Source organism: Scophthalmus maximus, chromosome 22 (assembly GCF_022379125.1).
Source record: "Scophthalmus maximus strain ysfricsl-2021 chromosome 22, ASM2237912v1, whole genome shotgun sequence".
NCBI classification, from domain to species: domain Eukaryota; kingdom Metazoa; phylum Chordata; class Actinopteri; order Pleuronectiformes; family Scophthalmidae; genus Scophthalmus; species Scophthalmus maximus.
In genome coordinates, this window is record NC_061536.1 from 10,120,801 (window position 1) to 10,147,110 (window position 26,310).

General features: G+C 45.1%; 2 protein-coding genes across 11 annotated transcripts in view; one reads left to right on the forward strand and one right to left on the reverse strand.

Moving 5' to 3' along the window:
* The first annotated feature begins 174 nt into the window (after positions 1-174).
* Positions 175-4,506, forward strand: LOC118292088. Of its 2 annotated transcripts, XM_035620771.2 has the most exons (6): positions 175-277; positions 735-885; positions 1,043-1,350; positions 1,892-2,042; positions 2,296-2,608; positions 2,657-4,506. In XM_035620771.2, exons 1-6 carry the CDS (start codon positions 263-265, stop codon positions 3,624-3,626), a joined length of 1,908 nt encoding a protein of 635 aa, XP_035476664.2. In that variant the 5' UTR covers positions 175-262; the 3' UTR covers positions 3,627-4,506. The 2 variants fall into 2 exon arrangements, with proteins under 2 accessions (XP_035476664.2, XP_035476663.2); XM_035620770.2 differs by having other exon boundaries at positions 2,296-4,506.
* Positions 4,120-26,310, reverse strand: part of LOC118292087 (MAP7 domain-containing protein 1-like) — a 31,988-nt gene continuing 9,797 nt past the window's right edge. The window contains exons 2-19 of one of the 9 annotated variants that reach the window (XM_035620761.2): positions 21,609-21,824; positions 18,844-18,912; positions 18,602-18,622; positions 16,811-16,974; positions 16,044-16,152; positions 15,142-15,246; positions 11,250-11,369; positions 10,421-10,572; positions 10,085-10,215; positions 9,262-9,503; positions 8,671-9,040; positions 8,277-8,436; positions 6,064-6,168; positions 5,896-5,946; positions 5,743-5,797; positions 5,405-5,644; positions 5,204-5,262; positions 4,120-4,805 (exon numbers count right to left, since the gene is read on the reverse strand). In XM_035620761.2, coding sequence (XP_035476654.2) covers positions 4,731-4,805; positions 5,204-5,262; positions 5,405-5,644; positions 5,743-5,797; positions 5,896-5,946; positions 6,064-6,168; positions 8,277-8,436; positions 8,671-9,040; positions 9,262-9,503; positions 10,085-10,215; positions 10,421-10,572; positions 11,250-11,369; positions 15,142-15,246; positions 16,044-16,152; positions 16,811-16,974; positions 18,602-18,622; positions 18,844-18,912; positions 21,609-21,824 — 2,444 coding nt within the window. In that variant the 3' untranslated portion in view covers positions 4,120-4,730. Of the gene's footprint in view, positions 4,806-5,203; positions 5,263-5,404; positions 5,645-5,742; positions 5,798-5,895; positions 5,947-6,063; positions 6,169-8,276; positions 8,437-8,670; positions 9,041-9,261; positions 9,504-10,072; positions 10,216-10,420; positions 10,573-11,249; positions 11,370-15,141; positions 15,247-16,043; positions 16,153-16,810; positions 16,975-18,601; positions 18,623-18,843; positions 18,913-21,608; positions 21,825-26,310 lie in introns of all 9 variants that reach the window. The other 8 variants (XM_035620760.2, XM_035620764.2, XM_035620762.2 and 5 more) reach the window with 8 other exon arrangements.

The window sequence follows — 26,310 nt, forward strand, 5'->3', positions numbered from 1 at the left end:
AATTAAGCCTCAATTAAAACTTCAACATGTGTAATTATGTTTACTAAACATAAGAAAATTGGACCAACAGAAATATCATTAAAGAATATTCTAGAATGTGGAGGGAAAGGAAAATATTTGTTTTATTTCTTTCAGCCAGAAGGTGGCAGCAATGCAACATTACGGACGCTGGCTGCCGTAAAACTGCAAAGAAGAAGAAGACGAGAAGAAAATACATGAAGAAGATGACGGAGAAGGATAAGACGAAAATAATATTGATAAAATGGCGAACGCGAAGGTAAAAGTGGACGTAAGGGGATTTTGGGGTTTTTGGGGTTTCGTGCAGTTTGAATATGGTTCGTGTTTGTGAATTTAAGTCAATTAAATCTGGTTTTCCAACGGATACGCCCGCGTATTGGTTTTAGCCAGAGTCGTTGAGAGAGAGTAGCGACAACGGAAGTCCAAAATGCTTTCACGTCACGTGACACATGTAGACCAGATAGTTCCCGGAAGTTCTTGGCGCGCAATTCGAAATTTATTCAGAGCAACAGAAATGCGATTTTTGGTAATTAGAAGAAAAAAAAGAGGTTCAGTTGTACAAGAACATTTTGCTTGAAATTAAAAAAATGTCAAACTGCAAAGCAGGAATGCGGTTTAAGGGAGTCTGTCACATTTTTAAATCTCTCTTGTTAGTGCCTTAGGAATTTTCCAATGTCAAACTCACTAACATATTCATTATATTACTTCTCCTACAGATGAACACAACATTCCGTGACGGTGAAAACCCTGAGCTCATGAGATTGGACATGGAGACTGTCAAATGTCCATTCTGTCACAAGACAGGGGGGTACCCTGAGCTTATTGCTCATTTGCAGGGCCACCAGAGGTCTGCTTTAAAATATGGTGGTAAGTCCATGTATATTATCATATATATAAAAACTTATATTCCAAAAGTTTGAATGGACCCTGTTTCCTGAAGGTGTAATTTCTCACATATTATAAATGAATGTGTTATTTCTTCTTAATCTTCTTCTTAATCCCTTTTCCTGTCTTCATTTTTTAGGTTACAATATCTATAAATGCCACCTTGGCTGTGTGGCGAGCAGCCATTACCATTGTAGCTCGTGCCCACGTGTTATTGTGAAGAAGGACTCTTTCCTTAATCACTTCAAAACCTGCTGCATGGCGACTGCGACGAGAAGTGTCTATCTGCATCCGCAGCCACTAGGAAAAACTCGCCCACGGAAAAACACGCCCACGGCAAAGCACGGCCATTGCTCGTACGTAACGCTTCAAAACACGCCCAAGGAATTGACGGAGAAGAAAATACATGAAGAAGAAGACGAAGAAGGAAATGACGCGAAAGCGAAGGTAAGACTGGATGTAAGGCGATTTTGGGGTTTCATGCATTGTGAATAGGGTTTGTGTTTGTGAATTTAAATCAATTAAATTTAGTTTTCCAACCAATAAGCCAGCGTGTTTTAGCCAGAGCCTCAGCGTTATCATACCAAGAAACGTTAAGGTATAGCCCGGGTAAGCAAAATGCCTTTTTTTAAATTGTTAAGGTTACAATTTAGATACTTTAAGTTCAGCTCATATTTTTGAAGCAAAAGAAAGTGATGTATCAAGTTGAAATATTTAATTTTTGGTAATTGAAAGTTCTGTTGAGTTATAAACAATAGTGTCATGTGATTCATTTATTTTATTTAGCCTGAAGACTGACAGGTAAAACAATGCAAAAAAAGCTTCAGTTGTACAAGAACATTTTGTGTAAAATTAAATATTTTTCAAACTGCAAAGCAGGAATGCGGTTTAAGGGAGTCTGTCACATTTTTAATATCTCTTGTTAGTGCCTTAGGAATTTTCCAATGTCAAACTCACCAACATATTCATTATATTACTTCTCCTACAGATGAACACAACATTCCGTGACGGTGAAAGCCCTGAGCTCATGAGATTGGACATGGAGACTGTCAGATGTCCATTCTGTCACAAGACAGGGGGGTACCCTGAGCTTATCGCTCATTTGCAGGGCCACCAGAGGTCCGTTTTAAAATATGGTGGTAAGTCCATCTATATTATCATATATTTAAACATTTTAATTTTGTTGTGTCATCATCACACATTTAGCGTGTAAAAGTTCAGGTTATAGACATGAAAATTATGTTCTAGGAGAAAGTTATATTTTCAGTGATGTAAGTATTTATTGCTCTCCCACAAACACCTCTTTGCACATGATGCATTTGTAAAAATTTTTATTCTTTTGTATGTTTCTAGGAAAACTTCTTAATCACTTTTCCTGTCTTGATTTTTTAGGTTACAATATCTATAAATGCCACCTTGGCTGTGTGGTGAGCAGCCATTACCATTGTAGCTCGTGCCCACGTGTTATTGTGAAGAAGGACTCTTTCCTTAACCACTTTAAAACTTGCTGCATGACAACTGCGACCACGACGACTCCGGCGATGACCACAACGGCTCCTGCGACTACAGCGACCACAACGGCCCTGGCGACTGCGGCGACCACAAGGGCCCCGGCGCCTGCAGCGACCAGGACGGCTCCTCTGGCGACCGCAGCGACCAAGGCGGCTCCGGCGACAACCCTGACTGCTCTGGCGCCTGCAGCGACCAGGACGGCTCCAGCGACAACCCTGACGGCTCCGGCGCCTGCAGCGACCAGGACGGCTCCCCCAGCGCCTGCAGCGACCAGGACAACTACAGCAACAGGCCATGTTTTCACAGCGCCAAAAATGTTGTTGGCAAGGCGTCAAACAAAAACATGTTGCTTGTGCGGCACAAAACTCCTCAAAAAGAACCTCAAGGTCCACATTCAGAGGCACCACACTACAAAAATAGCGGCTATAACGGCAAATTGCCACCTGCAGTCAAGGTGCATTGATAAAAAAAGGGGAATTTTTGCTGTTGCCAGGTCCTTTAAGGGTCCTGCCCACTTTATTCACGTACAGAAATGTACCTGGGGTAGTGACCATCGTGTGTCCTGTCAGCTGGACTCATGCAACAGGGCGTATGACTCTGCAGAGAGAAGGGGGTTATTGGGGTTTGACTGTGTACATGTTCGGTCCTTGGAGTTCAGTCCCGTGACCACTGCTTCACCTATTGATCTCGATAAAGGCGTTCTGACAGAGATGGTAGAGAGCGAGTGGTTTTGCAAAAGAACTGAGAGAGTGTGTCTGAGACGGAAGCTGACTGCCGATACACAAGGTGCACCATTGACAGTGGAGGTGAACCTCGGTGAAGAACAGGGACACATTTATTTTTCTGTGTTGGAACCACGCATCTCCTCTTATTCTAAGTTGGGGAGGGTCATGGTCCACTATGACAAAACCAGAGACAAGTGGCATTGCCATTGCTCAAAAGCTAGAAAATCCTGCCCCCACACATCCATTGCCAAGTGGCACCTGCACCAATCAAGGCCCGACTTTTTCAAAACAATTGAAGATTGTCCCGACGAGTCTTTTGAGTCATTTTCCACTGAAGAAACACACGTGGAAGATACAGCACAAGCTGACGACGGTCTTCTTTTTCCACCTGAAGGAAAGTCACTGGTGGAAATGATGGATTATGATGTCTATGGGTTCCAGACTGTTATTGACTGCAACGGATTTGCAACCAAATATTCCAAGTGATATTTAAATTTCTGATTGTGTTACTTTGTTGTGGTGTACACAGCCAAGATAATGACAATTTTTGTCATCGTCCAAATATATATGGACCTAACTGTACTTTTCAGTAGTTTGACTTTTCTGTATCAGAAAGACCAAATTTTTGGTCTGGTGTTATGCAATTATATTCTAATATATTATAGTTTTTTATTGCTTGTTTAAATAATTTAAAATCTAATTATTCCTGGTTATCAGTTGATAAATACCTGTATTTAAATCTTTATTTCAAATTATGTTGTCTTCCTAAGCCACATTCACGTTTTCTTTTTTCTTTTTTAAAAATCGGTTATGGTGCATTGTCTTCCGAAGCCACGTAGCGAGACGTACGAGCAGTGGGCGTGTTTTGCCAAGTGGCCGCGGTTGCAGACAGACCTACTTGGAAATGAGAGCAGCAAACTCGTCATAATATTATATACAGTCTATGTCTTATCGTAAATGAACGCACAGAGGCGGCGGCTCCCTTTCATAAAGCTTTTATTTCACAGATCTCCTGCAACAGGAGGCCTAGGCAGCCAGGCTCATTACACATTTACATACACTGTCTGTGGACAGTCCTTACGCTGCTCCCCATGTTAAATAACTCAGTAATTCATGACAAAAAACAACAAACACGCACACACACACACATACATTGTTCAACGTAAGATAAGAATAACAATATCATCAACAACAGTAATAATATAACAGCCATTGTTGAATAGTATGTATCTCCAGGGTCTTATGCTGCATTTTCTAAAACTTGTTGCACAGTCAGTCATCTTTAAGGTGCACCATGAAATCTGCATGTGACGTTTCAATAAAACCTGACAAATGCTGCACCATAACACGCGGTGAAGACAGAGAATACTTGTTGTTGCTTTTTATTTATATATATATATATATATATATATAGATAGATAGACATTTATCTATATACTTCAGTTGAGTACTTTCTTTTCCCAGGCAGAGTTTATCTCCTCCTTCGTCCTCTGTACTGTGGATACCGTTGATGTGAATTCGGGCGCAGTTCGTTGTTTTGTTTGGCACACTACTTTTTTGTAAGCCGCTGTGGTGTGGTGGCATGAAATCTCATAGCTCAAGCAGAGACATAAGGCGCGCGTCTCCTCCATGGATTTGTGGGGACTCACGGGACTCACAGGACCTCTACGGAGAAACGGAAACAACAGAGGTGAGCTGAGGGAGAAAATGTGTGAGTGATAATAAATCCTCCTCTCGCGAATCAATGGGCTGCAGGCAAGTGTAGAATGACGTGAGATTTTTACTCATTTAAAATTGTAACAGAATATAGAAAATCAATATAAGGCAGACCTTTTTTATATTGAGATTGTATCTGCAAATGAATCAATATATGGGAGTCACTGAGAAGTGTTAAGATATTTCAGGTTCATTATGAAACTGTAGCGGGTCAGAGGACATCGGCTGGGTACTGGAACACCCTGCCCGAGGAAATACAGCAGGCAGTATTATTATTATTATTATTATTATTATTATTATTATTATTATTATTATTAGGGGAAGTCATAGGATTGTGAAAAGCTCACCCTATTATTTGATTTGTCCTGGATGAAATGATTGGATTGCCGTGGCTTTGGAGGGAGGTCTAAAGGAAAGGTTGCATACTTTCAAAATCAATCTTCTATTGCTGGTTTCTGCAGCGTCGCCTACCCCGCCTTCAAATAAACCAAAATAATAACACATGTCTCCGCTCCATCGTCTCCATCTCTGGCCTCTCGCCACCGTACCTGCGACGTGCTGAGGCTTCATTGGGCCCGTTTTCATCAGGAAGGGCTCCGCCCCCTCGAACGCCAGGATCGGTTCGCCGACCAGCCCGCTCTGTTGTTGGCCAGCGTTACCGCTCTTGTTCAGCTGGATGATCTCCTCGAAGTCCGCCGCCTCTCCGCGGGCCGAGACGCCGTTTTGGTGAGCGGCGGGCTGGACGCCGTTCCCAACGGGGCTGGAAACGCCTTGCTGGCTCCCGGGAGCTGCAGAGAGACGGGTGAATTATTCATGGGCTCATAAGATCCTGGTCCGCTGTGAAGGAGACATCACTGCTCCGTTCCTCCTGAGATGTGACACTCACCTTTCTTGAGCTCTGTGTCTTTGCCGTTGACCTGTGGAGAGGCTTTGACGTCCTTCTGTGGTTATAAAGAACAAAAAGACTCCCGTTATTTCAACAAGACAAGACCAAGTTTAGTTTCTTCAAGCTTGTTTTAGACAAATCACGCTGGCTGACCTTCTCTCCTGCATCGCTCTTCCGAGTCCTCTTCATGATCTCCTCAAGGCGCTGACAGGGAGATCAGTGAGTTAGTTTTGAAGGGGAGGAAGTGTCGGCATCCATCCAAATGTAACGTGTGACTTTCTGAACTGTAAAGAGCCCTTGTTTTCCTCTCTTTTTCCTCACCTTCTTCCGCTCCAGTCGCTCCTGCTCTTCTTTCTGGAAGTGCTTCTCCCTCTCCACACGCTGACGCTCTGCCTCCTCACGGGCTTTGGCTTCTGCCTCCTCCCTCTGAGAAAAGAAAAAAGAAAAACCTTGATATCAAGCATGCATAGTCAAGTTTTAATTTTACTGGACATGTGACAACTGCCACATATCCAGCATAGCAGCAGTGTGTGTTGGACATTTTTTTTTTACTATAAGTCAAATTTCCACACAGAGGCCGCCCTAAACTTGTAGGTGGTGGAGTGTTTTGGAAAGGAAATCTCAAGACACTACTTGGGTCTAAAATAAACTGCTCACTTTGTAAAAGAAAAAAAAAAATCAATCAATATTCAGATTTACAGCTGACAATTTAATAAATGTAATGAAAAGATGCCACAATAAGGCAGCAGTCAATTTTGAATTGATGTTAAGTAAGTAAAATGGTATTTAATTTAAAATTAAAAGTTATACTTATATAGATATTATAGATTTCCTCAACTATGCTTTTTTAGAATTAGTGGATTAATAACAATGATACAGGAAATTATTCAAATGTAATCTCCAGACCAATTTCATGTTTTTTTTTACAAGGTTCATAATATACACAGGGGCAGAGTCTCACACTGAAAACAACTATATTCATATGAGTGTATAAACGTACATTAGAGGGCATGAATTAATATATTTGACCATACTCTAACGGACGAGACAGTCTCTAACCAACAGGGGGCGGCATGTGCTCAGTCTGCTCTGCAGCCTTCAGACCAGGGTTGATGATGCTGGACTCAAAAAACGACGCCTGCTGGTTACAAACTTTGACCAACTTACTAGCAAGAAATGTGATAAAAAAAAATCTGTGAATATGAAAAAAATAAATTGTAAAAACTACTTTATTCAGGAGGTTTGTTGTTGTAAATGAAGAAATGGCCTTGTAGGTTATATATTCTGGACCGGCCACTGCTGTCGGTTGACTGACGCCACAGGAAAATGAATGTGTCATCCTCACATTTAACAGTGCACTGACTTTTTATGGTCCCTTTTATCAGACTGTTTCCACAACACTTCTCACGATCTAAAGGGAGATCTAGAAAAAAACATGAGGCCACTCCAGTCTAGTTCTCCTGTGGGGGGTGAAACAATGGGTCCGATTGAGGGTAGGAGACGCGTCAAGCCACACAGCGCTCCGGGGCGCAGCGTACACTGACGCTGCTCATCCGACCATCAGCCCACTGCGGAGCCGAGTGTGCGAGAACAGAGGCGACACAGGCCTGTCACTATCTGCCCCGGATCACAATGGCTCCCTCCAGCCTCTGCTCATCACCATCATTATGAAAATCACCAGCTGGCATCTGCCCAGGCGGACAAGGGGCTCTCTGACTATTAGGGGGTCACGCATGACACACACACACATCGCCTGTGGCAGCAGCACACACACTACTCTCCCCCTCTCTAATCTGCCCAGATGCCAGACAGTCAGTGGGTGAGGGAGTCAGACCGGGCGCCCTGATGTTTGGGCTCACGGTAAAGTAACCCCCTCCACACAAACACACACAAACACACACACACACACACACACACACACACACACACACACACACCCTCGACAACGGCTCGTATCCAGTAATCTGCCCAGATGGTAAATGGGCTTACTGCATGTGGGGATCACAGGGATTCGTGTTGGTTAATGTAAAATAAAAGGGTTTTCAGGGTTTTCACTCAGTATTTACAGTTGACAAAGAGGCGGCGAGCCGTCTCACTGATAACGGAGTGAAATTAGTACAAGGCCGAGGGTTTGATTCCCGTTTAGTTTCACTGACATGACTTGTGTCAAAATTCAGCAGGTTGCGCTGAGGAAGTTGGAGGAAATTTAATTGAGGCCTAAGGTTTATTGACATTATCAAGTTAAAAAAAATCTAATTTGTTTAATCTCAACAAAAACCAAAGTAAGTTGTGGTTTTACTGCTTTTCTCACGACTATTTCTTCCTCTATCTTCACACTCAATTCTGTATTTACAAAAACGTCAAACTGTGAACTGCTGCTTTCTTTGCGTGCTGGACTACAAGTACACATATAGATCACTGTTGTTATTATTATTCTAAAGGAGAGATAATAGTACCACTAAAGTAAAGGCACAACATGGCGCTTGTAAGATGTAAAGACGTCCACACGTTGCGGAATGTACCCAGTGACTGACCTGCCTCTGCACCCTCTCGTTCTCCTCCTGCGCCTCCTTCTCCTCTTGAGCTCGCTCGGCGTCGTCCCTCAGACGCTGCTGCTCGGCCATGAACCGAGCCTCCTCCTCTCTGCGCTTCCGCTCCTCGGCCTCCCGGACCATCGCCTCCTCCCGCAGGATCCTGAGAGGACGTTTTTTGCGAAGGATCAGCGGTTTGTGGGAGAATAGTTTGTGTAACACATTATCCATTGTGAGGTGTTTCTGTTATTTTGTCAAATCCCTGTATCAGTTGACAATCTTACACTTATAAATTAGTCAACTCTTTGGCACACTGTTCACATGTTTTGGATGAATATGAACACGTGACGAAAAACGAGGTGTTTCGTTGGCTGACAGCGGACTGACTGAGTCTGACCTGTTCCTTTGCTCCTGCTCCAGACGCTCCTGCTCCTCCCTCTCCCGCTGCTCCCGGGCTTGTCGGCGTTTCTCTGCCAGGACTCGAGCAGCCTCCTCCTGGTTGTTAGTGCCTGCCGACGGCTTGTTTGCCGGTGCGGCTGCGGCGGGGGCGGGGGTGGAGGCAGCGGCGGTGGCTGTGGCAGCGACAGCAGCAGCGGGTGCAGCAGAAGGGGCAGGATTACTGGCGGAGGCTGCTGCAGGAGAAGCAGCCGAGGCCCTCGGCTCAACACCCGGCGCCGCAGGAGGAGCATCTGATACAAGCGGTGGGCTGGGGGAAGGAGGTGGAACCCGTGCAGTGGAAACCACGATGGCAGGAACATTAGTGGAGGCTGTAAGAGAGACGACAAAGAGACGAGGTGATGCTTCTGTTTTCTGAAAGCCACATGGTTTAAGAATGAAGTGAAGAAACATAACCACAGACACAATAAAGAACCAATGAACAATCATCAGTCTTCACACACACACACACACACTGCAGAGGCCATTTGTTCACATGATTGTCGGCCAAATCCTCCAGGTCACCTTGAAGCCCGGATAGTTGTACACTCACTCTTTTTCTCCTCGGGGGTGTCTGACTGCTGGGGCTCGTGGCCCGTTTCCACGGCGACCGCTGTGACCGTCTGGGGCTGTACCCTGGCGGGCGTCTGGGCCCGTTTAGGTCGAGTCTTGGTGCCAGGAGGAGGTGTCTTCTTGCCCACGGGGGTCTTGGAGGCCGCTGCTTGAACCAAGGGCGACAAGGGGCGACTTTTGGGGGCGGCGGGCGACGGAGGTCTTTTTTTCGGCTTCGGGGTGCTGAGGAAGGGGACAGAGGAGACGATGAAAGAAGGAGGAGAGAGAGTCAAAGAGAAGAGAAAGTGAGTTGGTAGAACAGTGCAATGAGTAATGAGGTTCCCAGTGCAGCGCCGCAAGCCCATAACTGGGTCATGAGCGACTCAATCTGAAACTCCGCATTCTGTCTCCGTGTCTCTTCTGCTGAAGGGGGTTGTTGTAACATGAGAGGAGGGGAGGCAGGGAGACGAGGGAGGTTTTTTTAAAAAAAAATTTCAAGCATCAGTCAGGAAAACCCCATTCGGTCTACAAGCTCCTCAATCTCGCACAAACACACCTGCTGTCGGCGGACTGTGGACTGAACGGTGTCCAGCAGAGTCGCTTCTAGAGGTCAGAATTTACAGTAGCACCTCGGACCATCTGTCAGACATTAACATGTTCCAAGGATAAAGCTTAGTACACACAAGCTCCCTTCTCTCTGTTTCTTTCTCTTAGCCTCCCTGCTATATTAGCTAAATTCAGATTAATTGAATGTTTTCCTGGTTAAAAATGCAGACTACAAATATAACGGTCCCGTTCATCTGAGCTGATACCTGGTCTCCGACCTGGATCTCGTGATCGTAGTGGCAGGCGATGTCGTCTGTCTCCTTTTCGGCACTCTCTCGCTTGAGAGAGAGTTCTTCTCTTTCTCGTTCTCCCTCTCCTTGTCTTTCTTCTCTTTCTTCTTTTTATCCAACTTGAATAAAGAGAGGAAACACAAACAACCGCACAGCATTATAGCACAGGAAAAACAACTGTCTTCAATAACGGCAATCCTTTGTACATGTCGTTTACAAGTTTAACTGTGGGATGACTATGGGATTTTAAAAATGCTTTTAGAACATTTTAATATGCATTGTATGTGTATACGCTCATGTGTGCAGTGTGTATTTGCCGCCTACCGGCGTGGAGTTTCGTCGACGCTGGCGCTGGGTGATGTCCGGCGTGCTGGCGGAGGAGACCCTCCAGCGCTCGGCGGAGTTCCGGTGCGGGTGGTGATGGGAGGAGGCGTTCAGCGGGCTGGCAGAGGCTGAACGGGAGCAGTGGTGAGAGTCTGAGTGACACATAAACATGCAGAGAGAGCGGCAACAGGGCCGGGGGTCAGGGCCCCCCCCCCACACACGTACACACCACGCTGAGTGACGAGAAAGCCTCTGAGCGAACGAGTCGATCGTTCTCACTGATTAGACTTACACGCTTAATCATCTTTGATTTTATCCATCGCCCCATTTCCCTACAGATATCAAATCAACAATTGTTCTTACAACTGAATAATTGTTAAAAGCTTCTTTTTTTTTAAGACAATTGATTTAGCTGCTTCCAGCTTCTCACAGGTGAGATTAAGATTGTTGTCTCTATTTAATATTCATCTAAAACTGAAATTTGAAGATGCCACCGTTGGATCCGAGAAGCCCTGGGGTGCATCTCTCACTACTTTTTACACTACATGATTAATTATACAAATAATCTTCCGATTAACCTGCTGTTTCCAAAGTCAAGTATTGTCTTTGCCCTCTATCACCAAAGAGCTCCATGTAAAAAACGGGAATAGAAATAGGAAAGGAGCAATAGCGAGAGGAAAAAGCCTAAAACACAATGAGAAGAGTGATAAATGATGTGGACTTTTCTGTTCTTTGTGTTATTAGCCACAAAAGCTGTTTCTCCCTGCAGTTATGTGCACAAAAGAGGGAGGGGGCGGGGTGGTCACTGTGGTTGGGGTCTCACACTCACGAGAGTCGCTGCTGTTGAGGAGGGTGGCGGCGCTGCGGCTGCGGGCCAGGAAGGACAGCGTCGGCGTCATGAGCCTCTCCACGATCCGGCTCTCCCACGGGCTGAGACGCAGACTGCGGGCTGACAGGAGAGGAGGCGACGTCAGTGTCGGGTTACTGTTAGTCGTGCCAAGCTACACACACACACACATGTACATGCTGGCACTTGAACACATAGTAGATACTTTTCGTATGCACGGAAACACCATCACATCTCTCCACAAACACACACACACACACACACACACACACTCACACACACACACACACACACACACACACACACTGACACTGCAGGAGATGTACCATTCCTTGCTGAAGATAATGCAGCACGAGCTCTCTTCTCTCTCACACACACACACACACACACACACACACAAACACACTGACTACAGTCTGCCTCCGTCTGACGCAGAGTGGAGTTTGTTGCAGTGCATTCATCTGCTGCTGAAGACATCTTTAAAATAAATTCCTCCGCGAAAACAGTTTGCAGTTCACCCACTTTATCCGGAGGTGAAACAGAAAAATAAGTGCGACCATAATGTTGCAGACAATCCTGTGATGCACAGGAAAATGATGAGCCTGCACGACGACAAAATGTGGTCGAACCAGTTGAACCATTTTTGGGGTTTAAAATCGAAACGTTTGCTTTTGTTGTTGCTGTTTTTAAAGTACGCTTGACTTACCTGGGAGGTTTGATAATTCATTTTGTGAGAACATTGGTATTGCAGCATTTGGAACATGAATACGACCCAAGTTTACCTTTAACTGTTTTTTGTTCCTCCCACTGAAAAGCTCCCTCATCCCATGAGGCTTTTACTGCCACTTCAAAGGTTTGTAAAACACAGACTCCAGTCTGCTGATTCAGACACATAACACAGGATGAATGACCGAACTTTCGCCTACGTGTCGCACACAGTACCCGACATTTGGTAACAAAACACAGCTTAGCAAAAAACACCAAATCAATTTTCATTGCTCACCACGCACAAACACATATCACACACAAGCGAGGCTGTTATTTACTCTACCTCACTCAAACCCAGTGCAGTGCAAAGGCCCTGTCAGTTTCTGGTAAGTTCAGAATTAGTGCTGTTTGTCCTCAATGCAACACACACACACACACACACACACAAACACACACACACTCTTCTGACCTCAGCACCATTCTGCTATTATGCAGTGTGTATGTGACTGAGTGTCGTGTGATGAAGACTCAGCACATACGACAGAGACACAGCAGCATAAAACCCAAAGCATTGGAATGAGGGATGGAGAAAAACAACAACATGAACACCAAGACTTCGTTCTCTCATGAGCAAGGCGAACTTGAGTGTCAGATTAATCGCAGGGATCGGTCTGAAAATGTTCTGTTCGACACTATACAGTAGATGCCTGTGTATGAATATTATAAAAGCACAACAAGACAAATACTAGAAAACCTCAAAAGGAGAAGAATGAGATCAAATGTCTTTGACAGAATCTGAATTTCAGAAGCAAAAAGTGCAGTGGAGCCTTGTTCTAGTACATCTCTGTACTGTTTTCACTGACTGACATCGTGTACTTATTATACTGTTTCACTTCACTGCTCCTTTAGAATCAGCTTGTGAAATACACCAGACAACACAACAAGTGCACGGGGAGACAAAGACGAACAGATGGACCGTCTCAACGTCAGGCCTAATGAATCCAGTTGGTCTCTCGTGACACAAAACATGACAACATGCTGTGCGACGATGTTGCGCGCTGGCGACTTTACTCGTGGCTTCTTTTCAGTGCTCTGTTGTAGTGTATCACAAACACTGATGACAATTGTGCAATCACAACAGCGCCGGCCAAAAAAAAATGAAAGAACCGTCAGCGTGTGCGACTTAGGTTGTTTTCCACGCATTTAACAAAAACACCAATTTCGCTCCTTGTGTCATCGACTGGCTCTTTCTCACACAGCAGCGCAGGCAGTCACCTCTGCTGTACAACGCACGGATCATTTTTCCCCGACCTGCTTTATGACTAACCGATAACCCTGACTACCTTCTTCCTGTTGCTAGGCAACAGTGGTTTCCCTCCTCCCCTTCTCTCTCTCCAATGCGGCAAGAGGAGGCCGAGTTGCGCCTGCCCGGTGATCGACTGTTCACCCGGCGGTAGATTGATGCCTGGCTCTGTGAACGTCACCTCCCCCCCGCCTCCAAACTAATATCGACACACTACGCTGGTGTGCAAGAGCATCTCCGAAGGCCACAAACTGCGGCTCTGATCTCAACTCTGACCCCGCAGGAGTATTGTTATTATTATTATTACTCCAAATCGTCCTTTCGTGTGTCTGCAGTATCGGGGGAATCCGTATTAGTGATGATCGAGGCAAGCAAATCGGAGTCTCTGTATTGTGGTGACGGGGGAAACCGAGAGCCGAGCTGCTGATTGCACTTGTGGCTGATACCGATCTGTGATGACACACATGTCATGAGATGTGACGAATCTGACGTGAAGACAACTCAGGAAGTCTGATGAAACGATGATGTAACATGCTTATTCGAATATTCACTTCATACAAGGCAGTGTGTTGTTGTCACCCATGACCAGTTTCATTTTTTCATACTAAATGATTGTGTTTTTGAAAAAAAAAGGAGAATATCATTTTATTTAGTAATATCCCGAAATGTTCCTGTTAAAGTAACACACGGATATCAGTGAGTCTACCACTGAAATATCTCAACAACTTTAACAAATCTTTTCCTTTTGTTCACACATTCATGGCCCCCTGAGGATGAATCCCCTACTCTACCCCTAATCTACCCCTACTCTACTATTGGAAGGATTCATGATCCCCCTTCAATGATCCCCTAACTTTTAATCTAGCATCATCATATGTCAAGACTATGTAAATTTAAAAAGAAGAAATATCATAATCATGAATAACCACCACTACTGTCTACCTCTTGTTTGTAATAACAACATATAAACTTTCTTGTCTTTTATTGTTTTAACAACATGTTGCATTTTTCTTAAAATTCATGATGTAACATGAATTCATGTTATTAAAAAAAATCATGATATAACAAGTTGACAGCGATGTGTTAGGACGAGAAAACTTGTTGATGTGAAAGCAGAATAATCGATAATGTGGTGCAAATGAGAAAATATGTCATATTAACGTGGAAGATGTTCTTGTCATGAAGTAAAGCGTGCGAGAACGAGAAACCTGTTCATGTTATAATGTCAAACTGAGGAGAAAATCTTGTCCATAGTAGCAGCAATATGCTGCAGTAAAAAACTGAGCAAGAGAAATATAATCTCTAAGTAAACATGCTTAAGATTTATATAAAACAATACATTAAACAATGCAGGTGCATTTAGTTTGTGTACTTCATTTACAGCAGTCACACTAAAATAACCACCACCACCACCACACCAAACCACCAACAGTAGAGTGGAGGGGAACAACCAAAAAAAACAAAAACAGGAAGGTGTCGAGACAAGATGTGAACCCATGAAACAAACGTACCAAAATATATCACAAAGTATGGCTCGGTCATGTCGAGGTGAGAGGGAGGCTGATCAGAGATGCAGAAGAGACTTCAAATCAATGACAACCACCAACTGAAAAAAAAAACACCACGATGCATACGAGACCGAGAGTGTGAGAAGAGTGCTGGGGGGAGTAGGTGGTAAATGACCAGTCACCAAGCACAGGCAGGCAGGCAGGCCACCAGAGACGACAGTTATAATCATAATCATAATAATAAAAAAGAAAAGATTAGGGTAGAGGAGGGTGGAGGGGGATGAATAGGAAGGGGAGGGAGGAGGAGGAGGAGGAGGAGGAAGCCTGGTGGACATTGACGCCGGGTCGTCCTTACTTCTGTTGGGGGAGTTCCAGAGCGTGGCCGAGGACTTGGACAGCCTGTTGTTAATGACAGGGTCCACCTGTCTCGGCAAGTTGACCGTGGAGGCCGAGCATCTGCCTGCACCGGAGAGAACGCAACAGACAACAGCGGTTCACAAGGCGGCCGAGGTGCGAGGGCCGACTCCCCCTCGGTCCGGTCGCGGAGGAGAGCGGGGGGACTCACCGTTTCTCTGAGGTCAAACAGGCTTCTCATTACAGTTTAGAGGGGGGGGGGGGGGGGGGGGGGAATTTGAATTTGAATTCAGACATGGGATAGAAAAGGGGGGGAAGGAACTTTGAGGAAAGTATGGGAAGGGTGTGGTATAGTTAGACTTGTCATTGAGAGGAACTGCTTAAAGCCTTTTCTCTCCCTCACTGCAAAAAAAATGAGCCTTTAAAATATCACACGCTCTCGTGCACATCCAGGATCCTCCGCACTCTGGAGGAGAGAAACTCGTGTTGACCTCAGTGTCAGCAGCCCCGTCACACGTTAGACACCAGTGACAAGACAGTCTGAAGAGGGTAGTTAGCTCACGGCCCGGTGGAAATGACACTGCTCACACCGCTGAGCTAATGAAACGTGTTCGCAACAGCTTCCTCCTCTTTCTGCGTCGGTGTGATCGCTCTTTCCAAATCTTTGCCCCCACCGAAAAACTCAAACATTCATTGAAGAATTAAAACGGTTTAGCATCATACGTCACTCTTTAGGTCATCTGCCCCTGGTACCCCACCCTCATGACATCAAACCCTACACGAGCCATTTCCTTGAATTGCATCAGTTGGACCGGTGAGTCACAGTCTGTGCATCGTGCTCAGCAACGGGAGGATGCAACATATTCCTGTCATTGTATCCCGGCTCCTTTGAGCGAAACTCACTTTCTCTGCGGGACGTCTGGTTGAGTCCGCCCGCCCAGGACCACCTCTGCTGGCGGATCTCGGCCCACGTCTTCTTCGTGGACCTCTTGATAGCCGACTCGTATCTCTCCTGGAGGACCAAACGGTTTACACCCATCGCAGATCATTATACAGTTTAGAATCAGAGCTGCATGACCCCCGTTTTTCCAGCCCTCTAAATACAAAGTAAGTATATTTCCTAAAATGCCAAACTTTTCCTTTTAAATGAAATTGCAGTTAGGCGGAAAATACTGAGGTTAACTCACGGGGATGTGCAACTTTTGACAAGAACAAGACGTTTCACTTTAAGAGGTCGCTAAGCCAATGAGGTTGGGAACCGCTGCCGCGATCAATAACTGTTGAAAAACTCAAATTTCCAGTGAAAGGAAAAGCTGCGTTCATGACCCCATGGAAAATCGGATGTGTGCAGCAAATACTTGGCCTCACAGCTGATATTCAAGATGGGACCAAATTGCTGCAACACAGGCAATTTTCCAGTGGTCAAGATTCTACTAAGAATTGAGTTGATTTTTTCCACCCTGACTTCACACAACTCTGAATATTTTTGCAGAGCACGACACAGTTCTGTGTTTCCGGCAGTGAAAGGAATTTGCCTGCGTGTCTGAATATTTGCCCACGGACAAGATTCCACCAATTTTAAATCATATTAGCTCAGTGGTAACAATCAGAATGGTTTCGAGCGACTGCATCCTGAGTCAAACGTGGCTCCCCGCTCCGTCTCTTGTCACCTTGTTCTTCTCTAGTTTCTGTCTCTGTTTCTCCTCCAGCAGAGCTCGGCGTTTCTCGGTCTTCAGCCGCTGCTCCTCCAGCTTCCTCCGGCGCTCCTCCAGCTGGCTCTCCCGCAGACGCCGGGCCTTGTCCTCCTTCTCCAGCCACTGGGCCTTCTTCGCCGCTGAAGGGGCCACCACAGGGAAGAGAAGTCAAAATTTAGAACCGAGCAGGCGATTCCCACTGTTTTTGCTCCAACCATCGTGGATCGGGCATTGGTTGGGCAGTCAAGGATATTGTCTTGCGTCATTTCATCTGAGCTGTGTTCTCACATTTAACACATAATTTGGAAGGGGTGAAACAGATGCTTGTTACACTATGATGCCGACAACAGTAAATAGGCTGGAGTTTCCCACTGTGTTTTACAGCGGCCTCCAGCAGATCACACAGTTTCATTTGCACAAACGCTGCTGTGGCTCATTTCTTCGGGGAACAAATTAAACAGCAATCAATCCTCTTACATTAAACCGCCTCCGTGTTGTGCTGCCGTCGTCTGCCTTATAGATTTTACACTCTTCACTTTCACTTGTTGCTGAATTTGCTTAAGGTTAAGACAATGGAAGGCTCCGAATGGAGGAGGATGCGGTGGATGGGTTACATGCTGGATCCAACCGATGAGATGGGAATGAAATGTCTTTTGTGCGATCTCACATCGCTGTTATGTTAGACAGCATTAGGAATGCGTTGCAGTGGATTGAGCGGCTCTGCGAGGATGCGGCAGTGGGTTTTTTTGTGAGGCAAAGACGAGTTTTGTGTTTAGTGCGGCATGCTGCGGCTTATCGTCACTAATGAGCCAAAGAGGCACACGAGGGTGAGCCTCGTCGACAATGTGAGAGCTTCACTCTCGCCTGAATCCAATTCCTGAATAAAATGAAATCCCATTATGTCTGCATTCTGTTCAGCACAATTGAGATATGTGTCGGGTTAATGCACACGAGTGTGCTTTGCACATTTCTCATATTAAGACGATAGATTTGCACAAAATATTTTGTGCAAGGCTGCTGTTGCTGTAGTTGACATTCAGTCACATTTTCTGACTTGCATACAGTCCCTCAACATTGCACCATGTAATTACACACAGAAGCAGACTGCAGCAACCTAAACTTATCTCGGAGCGGCTGAGGCCGAGCGAACCTCGGGTGTTATCGATAAAAAGGGCAGCAGATTTCCCATTAAACTGTGTTGCGGCTGCAGCATGACCACATTATTACGTATGCTAATGAAAGCAGTAATTAAATCTAATCTGTCTTGAGATGTCTGCGCTCGGTTCGCGCTAATGACTGCTCATTTTTCACGCCAAGTGCCTCGGGCCCCCGAGGGACGTCTCCGCAGGGAAACGCCCACCGAACTTGGCACTGATTGGCTTGCTCGCGCTTTGGCCTTCGTCCACAGGGAGAAGCCCCCGTTTTTGAAAACTAGATATAGTCTTTCATGACTTTGGGCTGGCGCAATAGGTTTTAATTCTGCAGCCAAAATAAAAGTAAAACCATGATTATAGGTTTGGGACATGCAAGAAACACAAAGTCAGAATGAAGTTGAGCTCAACATGAGCAGAAACAGCCGCGGGTTCGAGGGGTTCAGAAGTTTCACCTAAAATGACGACGGAAAACCGAGAAAAATCGATTGACGGAGGGAGAAGAAAGGGCATGACGTGAAATGGAAGGAAATGGGATTCCCATCACAAGGTTGATTATTTCCCAAAATGACATGACCGCTGCGAACGCTCGTGGTTTTTTAGTGAAGCCCCTTACCTTGCAGCTGAGTTTGCTGTTCTGAGAGCCATGCAAGGAGAAACAATGAGAGACGTCAATAACCGTCAGTCACGAGTGACACAGACAGAAAGAAGGAAGTTGATACAGGGTTAATAAAAAGAGGAAAAAAGGAATAAAGGTTTTTTCGCATCGAGTTAGTTTAAATAAATCCATGCTTCATTCTCTTCAAGTTAAAAGAGTTCTGCCCCAAAATATTTCCATATCGTTTTATCATTTCTCACCAATATATTTGGCCCGCTCCTCCCTCCGCTCCTTGGCAAGTTTCTGCCGTTGCTCTGAGCTCATGGAATCTATAGGGAAAAAAGAAAAATACAGAGCTTTAAGTTATGACCACAGAGGGATCATATATTCCTCATCTGGGCCTTGGAACATCTGAGGAAATCTCCAAGGAGGCGAGGGGAGAGAGAGAAATCCCTGCAGGGGAGCACGACGTCCCGGCACTGTCTCGACGAAGATGAATCTGTCATTGCAACTTTTGTTGCACCACAACAAGACGCTGCATACATGCAAGAACACAAGGAATTTCTACTGTTTACCTTGTGATCATCTCTTAGCTTCAGTGACATTGGTATTAATGGTTTTATGTACATGTGTTTTAAGTGAATGTTGTTTGTGGTGCTTGAAATCAATGAAAATGTACAGTATGTTGGAAAAAGTCTTTTCAGAAACAATAGTAGTTTTTTCTGTTTTTGCAAAGACATACAGCTGTTACTTTACTCTTTATTGTAACCGTGAGGTCATTTGTGCCAGGGTTTCATAATAATTGCATAATAATAACCCTCAACCTTGGAAAGTTGGAGGGGCGATTATCCCAAATTATAAAAACTATTTCTCCTGCACCAGTGAAAACAGTTCACAGTGAGGGCTGTGGCTTATCTGGAATAACGGGGACATTGTTTCTGGATACTTCAGCCTCTGTAGAATTTTCAGAAGCCGCGAACGCAGCATATGAGATCTGACAAAAATACTCCACCTTGGAAATATGAAACCCAAATTATCTGAGGTAATTGTGAAAATGACTGAATTATTTTGTCATCTATCTGACCTGAGCCTTTGGAATGTTACAGACGCATAAAATAGACCTTTTTTTCCCTCCATCAGGACTTTTAATCCAGTCCTGGAGGATTTGGTAATTGATTCACTTTCAAGGTCAGTGCCGCTTCATCTCTTCCCTCCCCACACGTGTGGCTCTGCTGTGACTGTGAGGTACGTCTAGTTTTCAGTCATCGTCCTCCTCATCAGCAGTGATAACGAGTATGAATCCTGTCGCAATGCGAGGATTTGTTTTTGCTTTTCCTGCCTCAACAGCGGCGAACTGCGAAAAGCCACGACTGAGGAGCGGCGCACATGCTGCTGAACAACAGGACCCCCGGGGTGCTGCTCGCTGAGCCCCGTCTCCCTTTTGTGGTCCGTCTCCGTGCCATCATGTAATATGTATGCCGTGAATTCTCAGCCAATCACAGGCGGCTGTGCGGCACTTCCGTCTCCATGGCAACCCTCGCTCCCCCACCTTTTCACTGAGTTTTTTTTCTCCATACACGCCTTGAGTCTGGCCCGATATGCAGACGCTGTGAAGTGCAGAGGAAAAATAAATCTCATCGGGGGCCTGGAGGGCCTGCGCCGCTGAGACGTCACTCAATGCAGCTGTCCCCCCCTCCCCCCGCCCCCGGACCCACCCAACACCAGTCTCCCCTCCACACTTCACAAATGACGATTTTGGCTTTTGGCCACAACCATCTGTCTGATGGGAACGACTCAATATACGTCGAGACATCTATTAGGCTGAACTGTGCGTAAACTAAAGTCACCCATGAGTCCTATTAAATGTGTGATGTGTGAAGAAAGGTCAGAAATGAAAAATGACCTTTTACTTGTCCGTTCATACCTACTGTACTATACTCTTAATGTGGGAGTCACTGCCGTGGTTCATTGGAGCAATGAAACGAAGGAAAGGAAGCAGGTTTTCATCAGGAAATAAAACGATCGGCCTGCAGCAGTGCAGAGAAAATGCTGACTGCAAATAAAAAACCCAAATATTGAACAACCAATTAAAACTAAACAGCTAAATGGGGCAATTTTCATATGATTTACATTTTCTAGCGGTTATTTTATATGCCATAAAAAAAAACATATTTTGAATTTTCTTTGTGACAGGTAATAATGAGCATCAATATCTCCCCATTTGCATCACTCTTTGCCTAAATTACCTTTTATATAGCTGGAGCACAACCTCCTATCTGATCACAGCACATTGTTCTCCGACTAACGAAGCACGCAGGTGTCAGTGCCACACAGTATAACAGTCCCTCCCATGTATCATAGCTCGAGTGTGCAAAGAGTGGCTAATTATTTCAACATAGGCATGGAAATATTTGAAGACACAATGTCAAGAAATGTCCTGACACAGCCCTTTTCACCAGAGCTGTCTAATTCTTCTTTTCCCCACAAACAAAAACCTCTGCCACCAGAATAATGCGAGACACAAAATAGTTCTTCACATAGTGGACACACACACACACACACACACTTCATTTGTCTGTAAAAGCACAAGTCAGTGAGCTCTCCGTCGTGTTTCACTTTTACTTTCCTAATTTATTCGATTCTAAGGTGAGTAAGAGAACCAGCTTCTCATTTTAGCTCCTTTGACTCGAAGGAAATTGGCAAGAAAACACTCAGAACATCCCAGCACTGCTTTAAGACGATCGCTGACAGCGAGCCAGGTCGCATCAGACATCACTGATGCTGTCAAGGTTTTTTTTTTGGCTGGGAGCAAGTGTCTGCAGCGGGCTTCCAAAATCTTGTCTCCTCAGAAGTAGTAGTAATAGCCTGTGGTTTTGGACTGACTGAGTTAAAAACAAATGCAGACTAATATAGCGGTACATGCTCCCGGCAGGGTTGATTGAAACGTATGACGATTCTGGAGGCTGCAGTATGTGGTGCTGTTGAACTGTAATGCGTTGTTCAGAAACCCACATTTCTTTAATACCTTTCTTGGGCTGAGGGCTGCTGCTGCTGCCCGGGGTGGACGGCCTGACATCCGTCTTGGAGGAGTCATCCGTCTTGCTGGGCGTCTCGGTTTGGGGGCTGGAGTCTGTTTTAGTCGAGAGGTCTGTGACGGCCGAGTCGTCTGGGGTGAGCAGGTCTTTCACCGGACACTTGTCCCCACTCTGGATGGACTGAGAGTCTGTCTGCAGGGGCAGAGCTGCAGGACGGACAAAGGAAAAAAGAAAGCGAGATTATTTTTCGACAATCTACTGTACGTGTCCTTTTTGTCCTGTCAATTCTGCTTTGTCTTTAATTTGTGACGTCCTGCCGTCGTGTCATTTATAATCAGCGTGCAGTCTCCAAGGCGACACTTTCCGATAAATCTATTGACTTTCTTCTCTATACCTCCACTGACACACCTTCACTATGAACCCGTAAAAGCCTGTGGCGGCTTCATTAGCACAACCCTCTCGCCTCATTCAAAATCATTAGCGTCTCTTTCGCACACTATTCACACACATCGGCCGATGTGTAGCAAGACGCAGTCAGAGAAAAAACAAAACGCCTCCTGTCAACAGCGTTAAACACATCAGCAAGTGAGTGAGAGGAAAAGCGTCGGAACAAATCTCAATTTCAAACACAACATGTAGCCGTGGCAACAAGTTGAACAGCACAAAAAAAAAAAGATGGGGAGAAGATATAAATGGGGTATTTTCCTGTAGGGGAAGATGAAAACACTGGAGATTGTCGTGTAAGGTTTCTTCCCTAAAAAGAAGAAACGCTTACATAGTGATTATCATGGGGCATGATTAACGTTAGATGTGCTTAATGATGCTAAAGTGATCTGTAAATCCCTCGATTTCACCGTGAGGCACAAAACGCTCCAGACGAGGATTCTGTTTAAACGGCTGAAAAGAAAAGTTTCAGGATTTAAAATAACTGTTAAAGTCCGTTGGCTGTGATTTCACCAATTACTGACATTTCATACCACGTTATGTACTAAATCAATCAAAAAGCAAGATCAGCATCTTCAATTCTTGAAAAAAGAACTTCCATTCATGACTCCACACAGATCCAGTCATGAGGCCAGGCTCCCTGACCTCTGACCTTTATGACGGGTGACAAAGAGGTTTGCAGAAGAGCCACAAAACACATCCTGTTTTAATCCCTTCGCTCCGACTTTGTTTTCACACTCGGCCGCCCTGCTGACACTGTCACTGAATTCTTCTGCTCAGCTGCTGCTTGTCCGAGTCCCCCGCCCCCCCACTCTCTTTCTCTCTCTCCGACTGTCGGTGACAAACTGCGCCGAGCTGCAGTGACGCACTGAGGGGATGACAGGGCAGGGAGAAGGAGCAGCGAGGAAGGAAGGAAGAGAAGGGACAATCTGTGCTCTGCTACAAGGACATGTGAAGAGCGAGAAGGGAGATTTACAGAGAGAGGAGACAATGAGAGGGGAGAAAGGCGGTTCTAGTGATGACAGAGGAGGGAATAAAAGGGATTGTGGCGCTTTAAAAAGGCCAAAAGAACGTGAGATAAAGTCAGGAACAGCCAGGTACAGAGCTGGAGGAGTGAGGAGCTGGGAGCTCAGAGATAGGAAGGTGAGAGCCTGGAGGCAGATGGAGCGTGACGCTCCTCTCAGGCCCGTCCAAACGCTCTCCGAACCACATGAATCACTAGATTAACGCTGGGCTCTTCTCCAACTGCTCCCACTGTACATCAGCGCAGATCTTAATCCACAGCCTGCTCGACAGAATACTAACGGAGGAGTAATAGGATGTGAATTAGGGCCCCATGTGTGTGTTTGGATAAGAGAGCAACTTCAATAAAAATAAAAAAAAGATGCAGGATCATGTTCAGACGGGATGGCACTTCTACTTCTACCTGATGTGGAAAAAAAGGATGAAGATTCGGCAAAAAAGAGGATTGCATTGCTCCTCCTTACTTTAGAAGATTACTTGTTCACAGAGTGGCTGAATTTGCTCAGATTACCAGCTTTAAATGGCTGTGGGACGAACGGTAAGATACCAAAAGAAGAAATGATCACGTAAAACCCCCACAGTATTTTAACTACAGGACTGGCAAGTCAAGTTAAACTTTCAAACCAGGCAAGTAAAGAAAATGCAAAAATCTAGAGAAGACACAAATCAGAAATCTGTGAGGATGACGTTACTGTAGTTTTAATTAATTCACCTTCTCATTTCCAACGTCATCGTTCAAATAGCTTTTAATTGTGTTTATGTCTTTTTATAAAGTTTTAGTCAATGGCTATTTGTTTTTGCTGTCATCACTGGTTGATTAGGATGGTAGAAATGTGATTTTCAGGTTTTTATGTAAGAATAAATTGAACCTTGAAGAATTAATGTACACATCATATGTTCCACTTTTTGCTCTTGACAGCGGAGAAATATAAATAAATTTTACTGAATCATAAACACTGTTGATCACCACCAAATACCTCTGATGTCCAAGTTGCATGTAAACCAACTGCCACTATGTTAAGCTGCAAAAAGAAAAAAAAAGAAAAACAAAGAATGAAAGGCAGAGGACAAGATCCCCCATATGAATCTTTTATGTTTATGCAGCAGAGTTGACTGTAACCAGTTATTACCATAAGCACAGCAGGGGCATGGTGGTTATGAATGTGCTTTCTTAAAACCTCTAACAGAGCGTTAAGAGAAGAGTGATGACAGGAGTTGTGTCTGAGCAACACTACGGTGTTACCCTAACATTTGAAAAAGAAAATGCATACTCTCCAAACATTTAAGACTGACTGCTGATAGCGACTTCAGAGCAGTAACCAATCACAGGCTAAAATATTCAGGGCTCAGGTTGTAACAGCATTTAGCTCATTGAATCCGTGGCAATATTACACTTCCTGTTCACATCTCTGACATCACTGAGGCCCAGAACATCCCATTGATGATAATGTATCTTATACCAACTGCTATATGGCAAAAAAAATTGTACAGTGGTTTTGAATAAGTTGCTTCTTTATACTTGTGAAAACTAAGGTTTAAAGATGGGATGATACCTTATTTGAAATATGCAGCACTAATGTGAATCAACGTGTTACAAATAGTGTTCCTGCAAGAAACAGTAAAAGAAGAAATGCACGCAGCCTTTCCGAAATTCACGCTCAGCGCCGCGTCCAACAAGTGCATCTCATCCCTGGTGACCAGCCGTTCATGCGACAGGCCCCACTTAACACGGAAAACACAAACGCAGCCTGATGTTGACCCGTCGCCCGCCCGCTCTCTCCCTCCCTCCCTCCCTCCCTCCCTCCCTCCCTCGGCTCCTCGACCCCGCCGCAGCCGTCTCAGGTTTCTGTGCCACAGTGACGCGTTTATAAATAGCGATAAGCGCCATACTGAGAATGTCGGCCATAAAAGGCTGACAGGCTTCTGTCGAGCCACCTCGGGGACGGCAGCATGTGGGACACCAGACCGACTGCACAGGGAGGGCAGGGGACGTTTATTTTGTTTGTGTGTGTGTGTGTGTGTGTGTGTGTGTGTGGGCACATTGGCAAGTAAGATCCTTCGACGTCCGCAGCGTGCATTCATCCACAGGCCGCCGCTCCTTCGACGTAGTTCACTACAGCGTTAAAAGCGTTTACAACCAAACTCTTTTTTCATCAGATTACGTGACCCCTAACCCTCAGTTGGGGCCCAAAACAGGCATGTTTTGAAACCGGCACTGTGTATTATTTACAGAACTAGTCTCGCTACCTATATTGCTACGCCAAACAACCGTCACACCAAGTCATAGGTTCCGTTTCATGCTTCCGCGTGCAATCAAATGGTATGTTAGACGACGGAGGTGATCTTAGCTGAGCTCAGTTGACGGAGGCGACTGTAGCAGCTCATACACAAAGCAGAGATCTACACCTTTAAGGGGAGCCGTGATGGTCCGTACACTCATTTCATTCAACCACCTCTTGTTTGACTTTCGAAAAAACCACAACGACTCCGCCAAGGCTCAACAGACTCCTTAAATTCAAACATGTTTATGAAAAGTGAGGAGGGGAAAAAAAAATCCTGGATATATGCCGATATGTTGAGATCTGTCCCCGAATTTCTTGAGCCGTGTTCAAAACGGACCAACCAACGGGCAGGGGTGAAAACATAAATTCCTTGGCAGAGGTAAAAAGAAAACCTTTAAACGCCTCAAAAAAGCGGGATGGCTGAACTAATGTCAAGCTCGTTCCAAACTCCAAATATAGATCGCTGTAGGTAATTCAACACAAAGCTTTACTGTCGAGCCTCTGTGCTTTTGACCATCACATGAACGATCTTCAACAACCATCTTGAGTCGCCTCATGACATGAACACATGCAAGCTGTAAACATGGAAACCTTTCCCTCGCAAATCATATCATATGACTCGAGCGCAGCATAACTTTGTCATATGCTGTACGTTTTGTTGCTAACGTCAGTATCACCCTGTATCATTGTGCTAGATAAAAAATACATCACACTTTCACTCCCTGTTTACATCTAGGGCCGCTGGGGATCCATTCATATGTCGTAGAAAAACTTAATTTCATAGTGTTGTGTTGAGAATGTGATATTAAAACACTGTCTGTCAGACTTTACTAGTCTGACTGAGTGCAGGTTCAGTCGATCAGACACACAAACCCTTGAATCAGTCTTTTCTGAAAGGTGGAGGGGTGCGGAGCCTCATGTGAAGCAGGTCACACCATTGTTT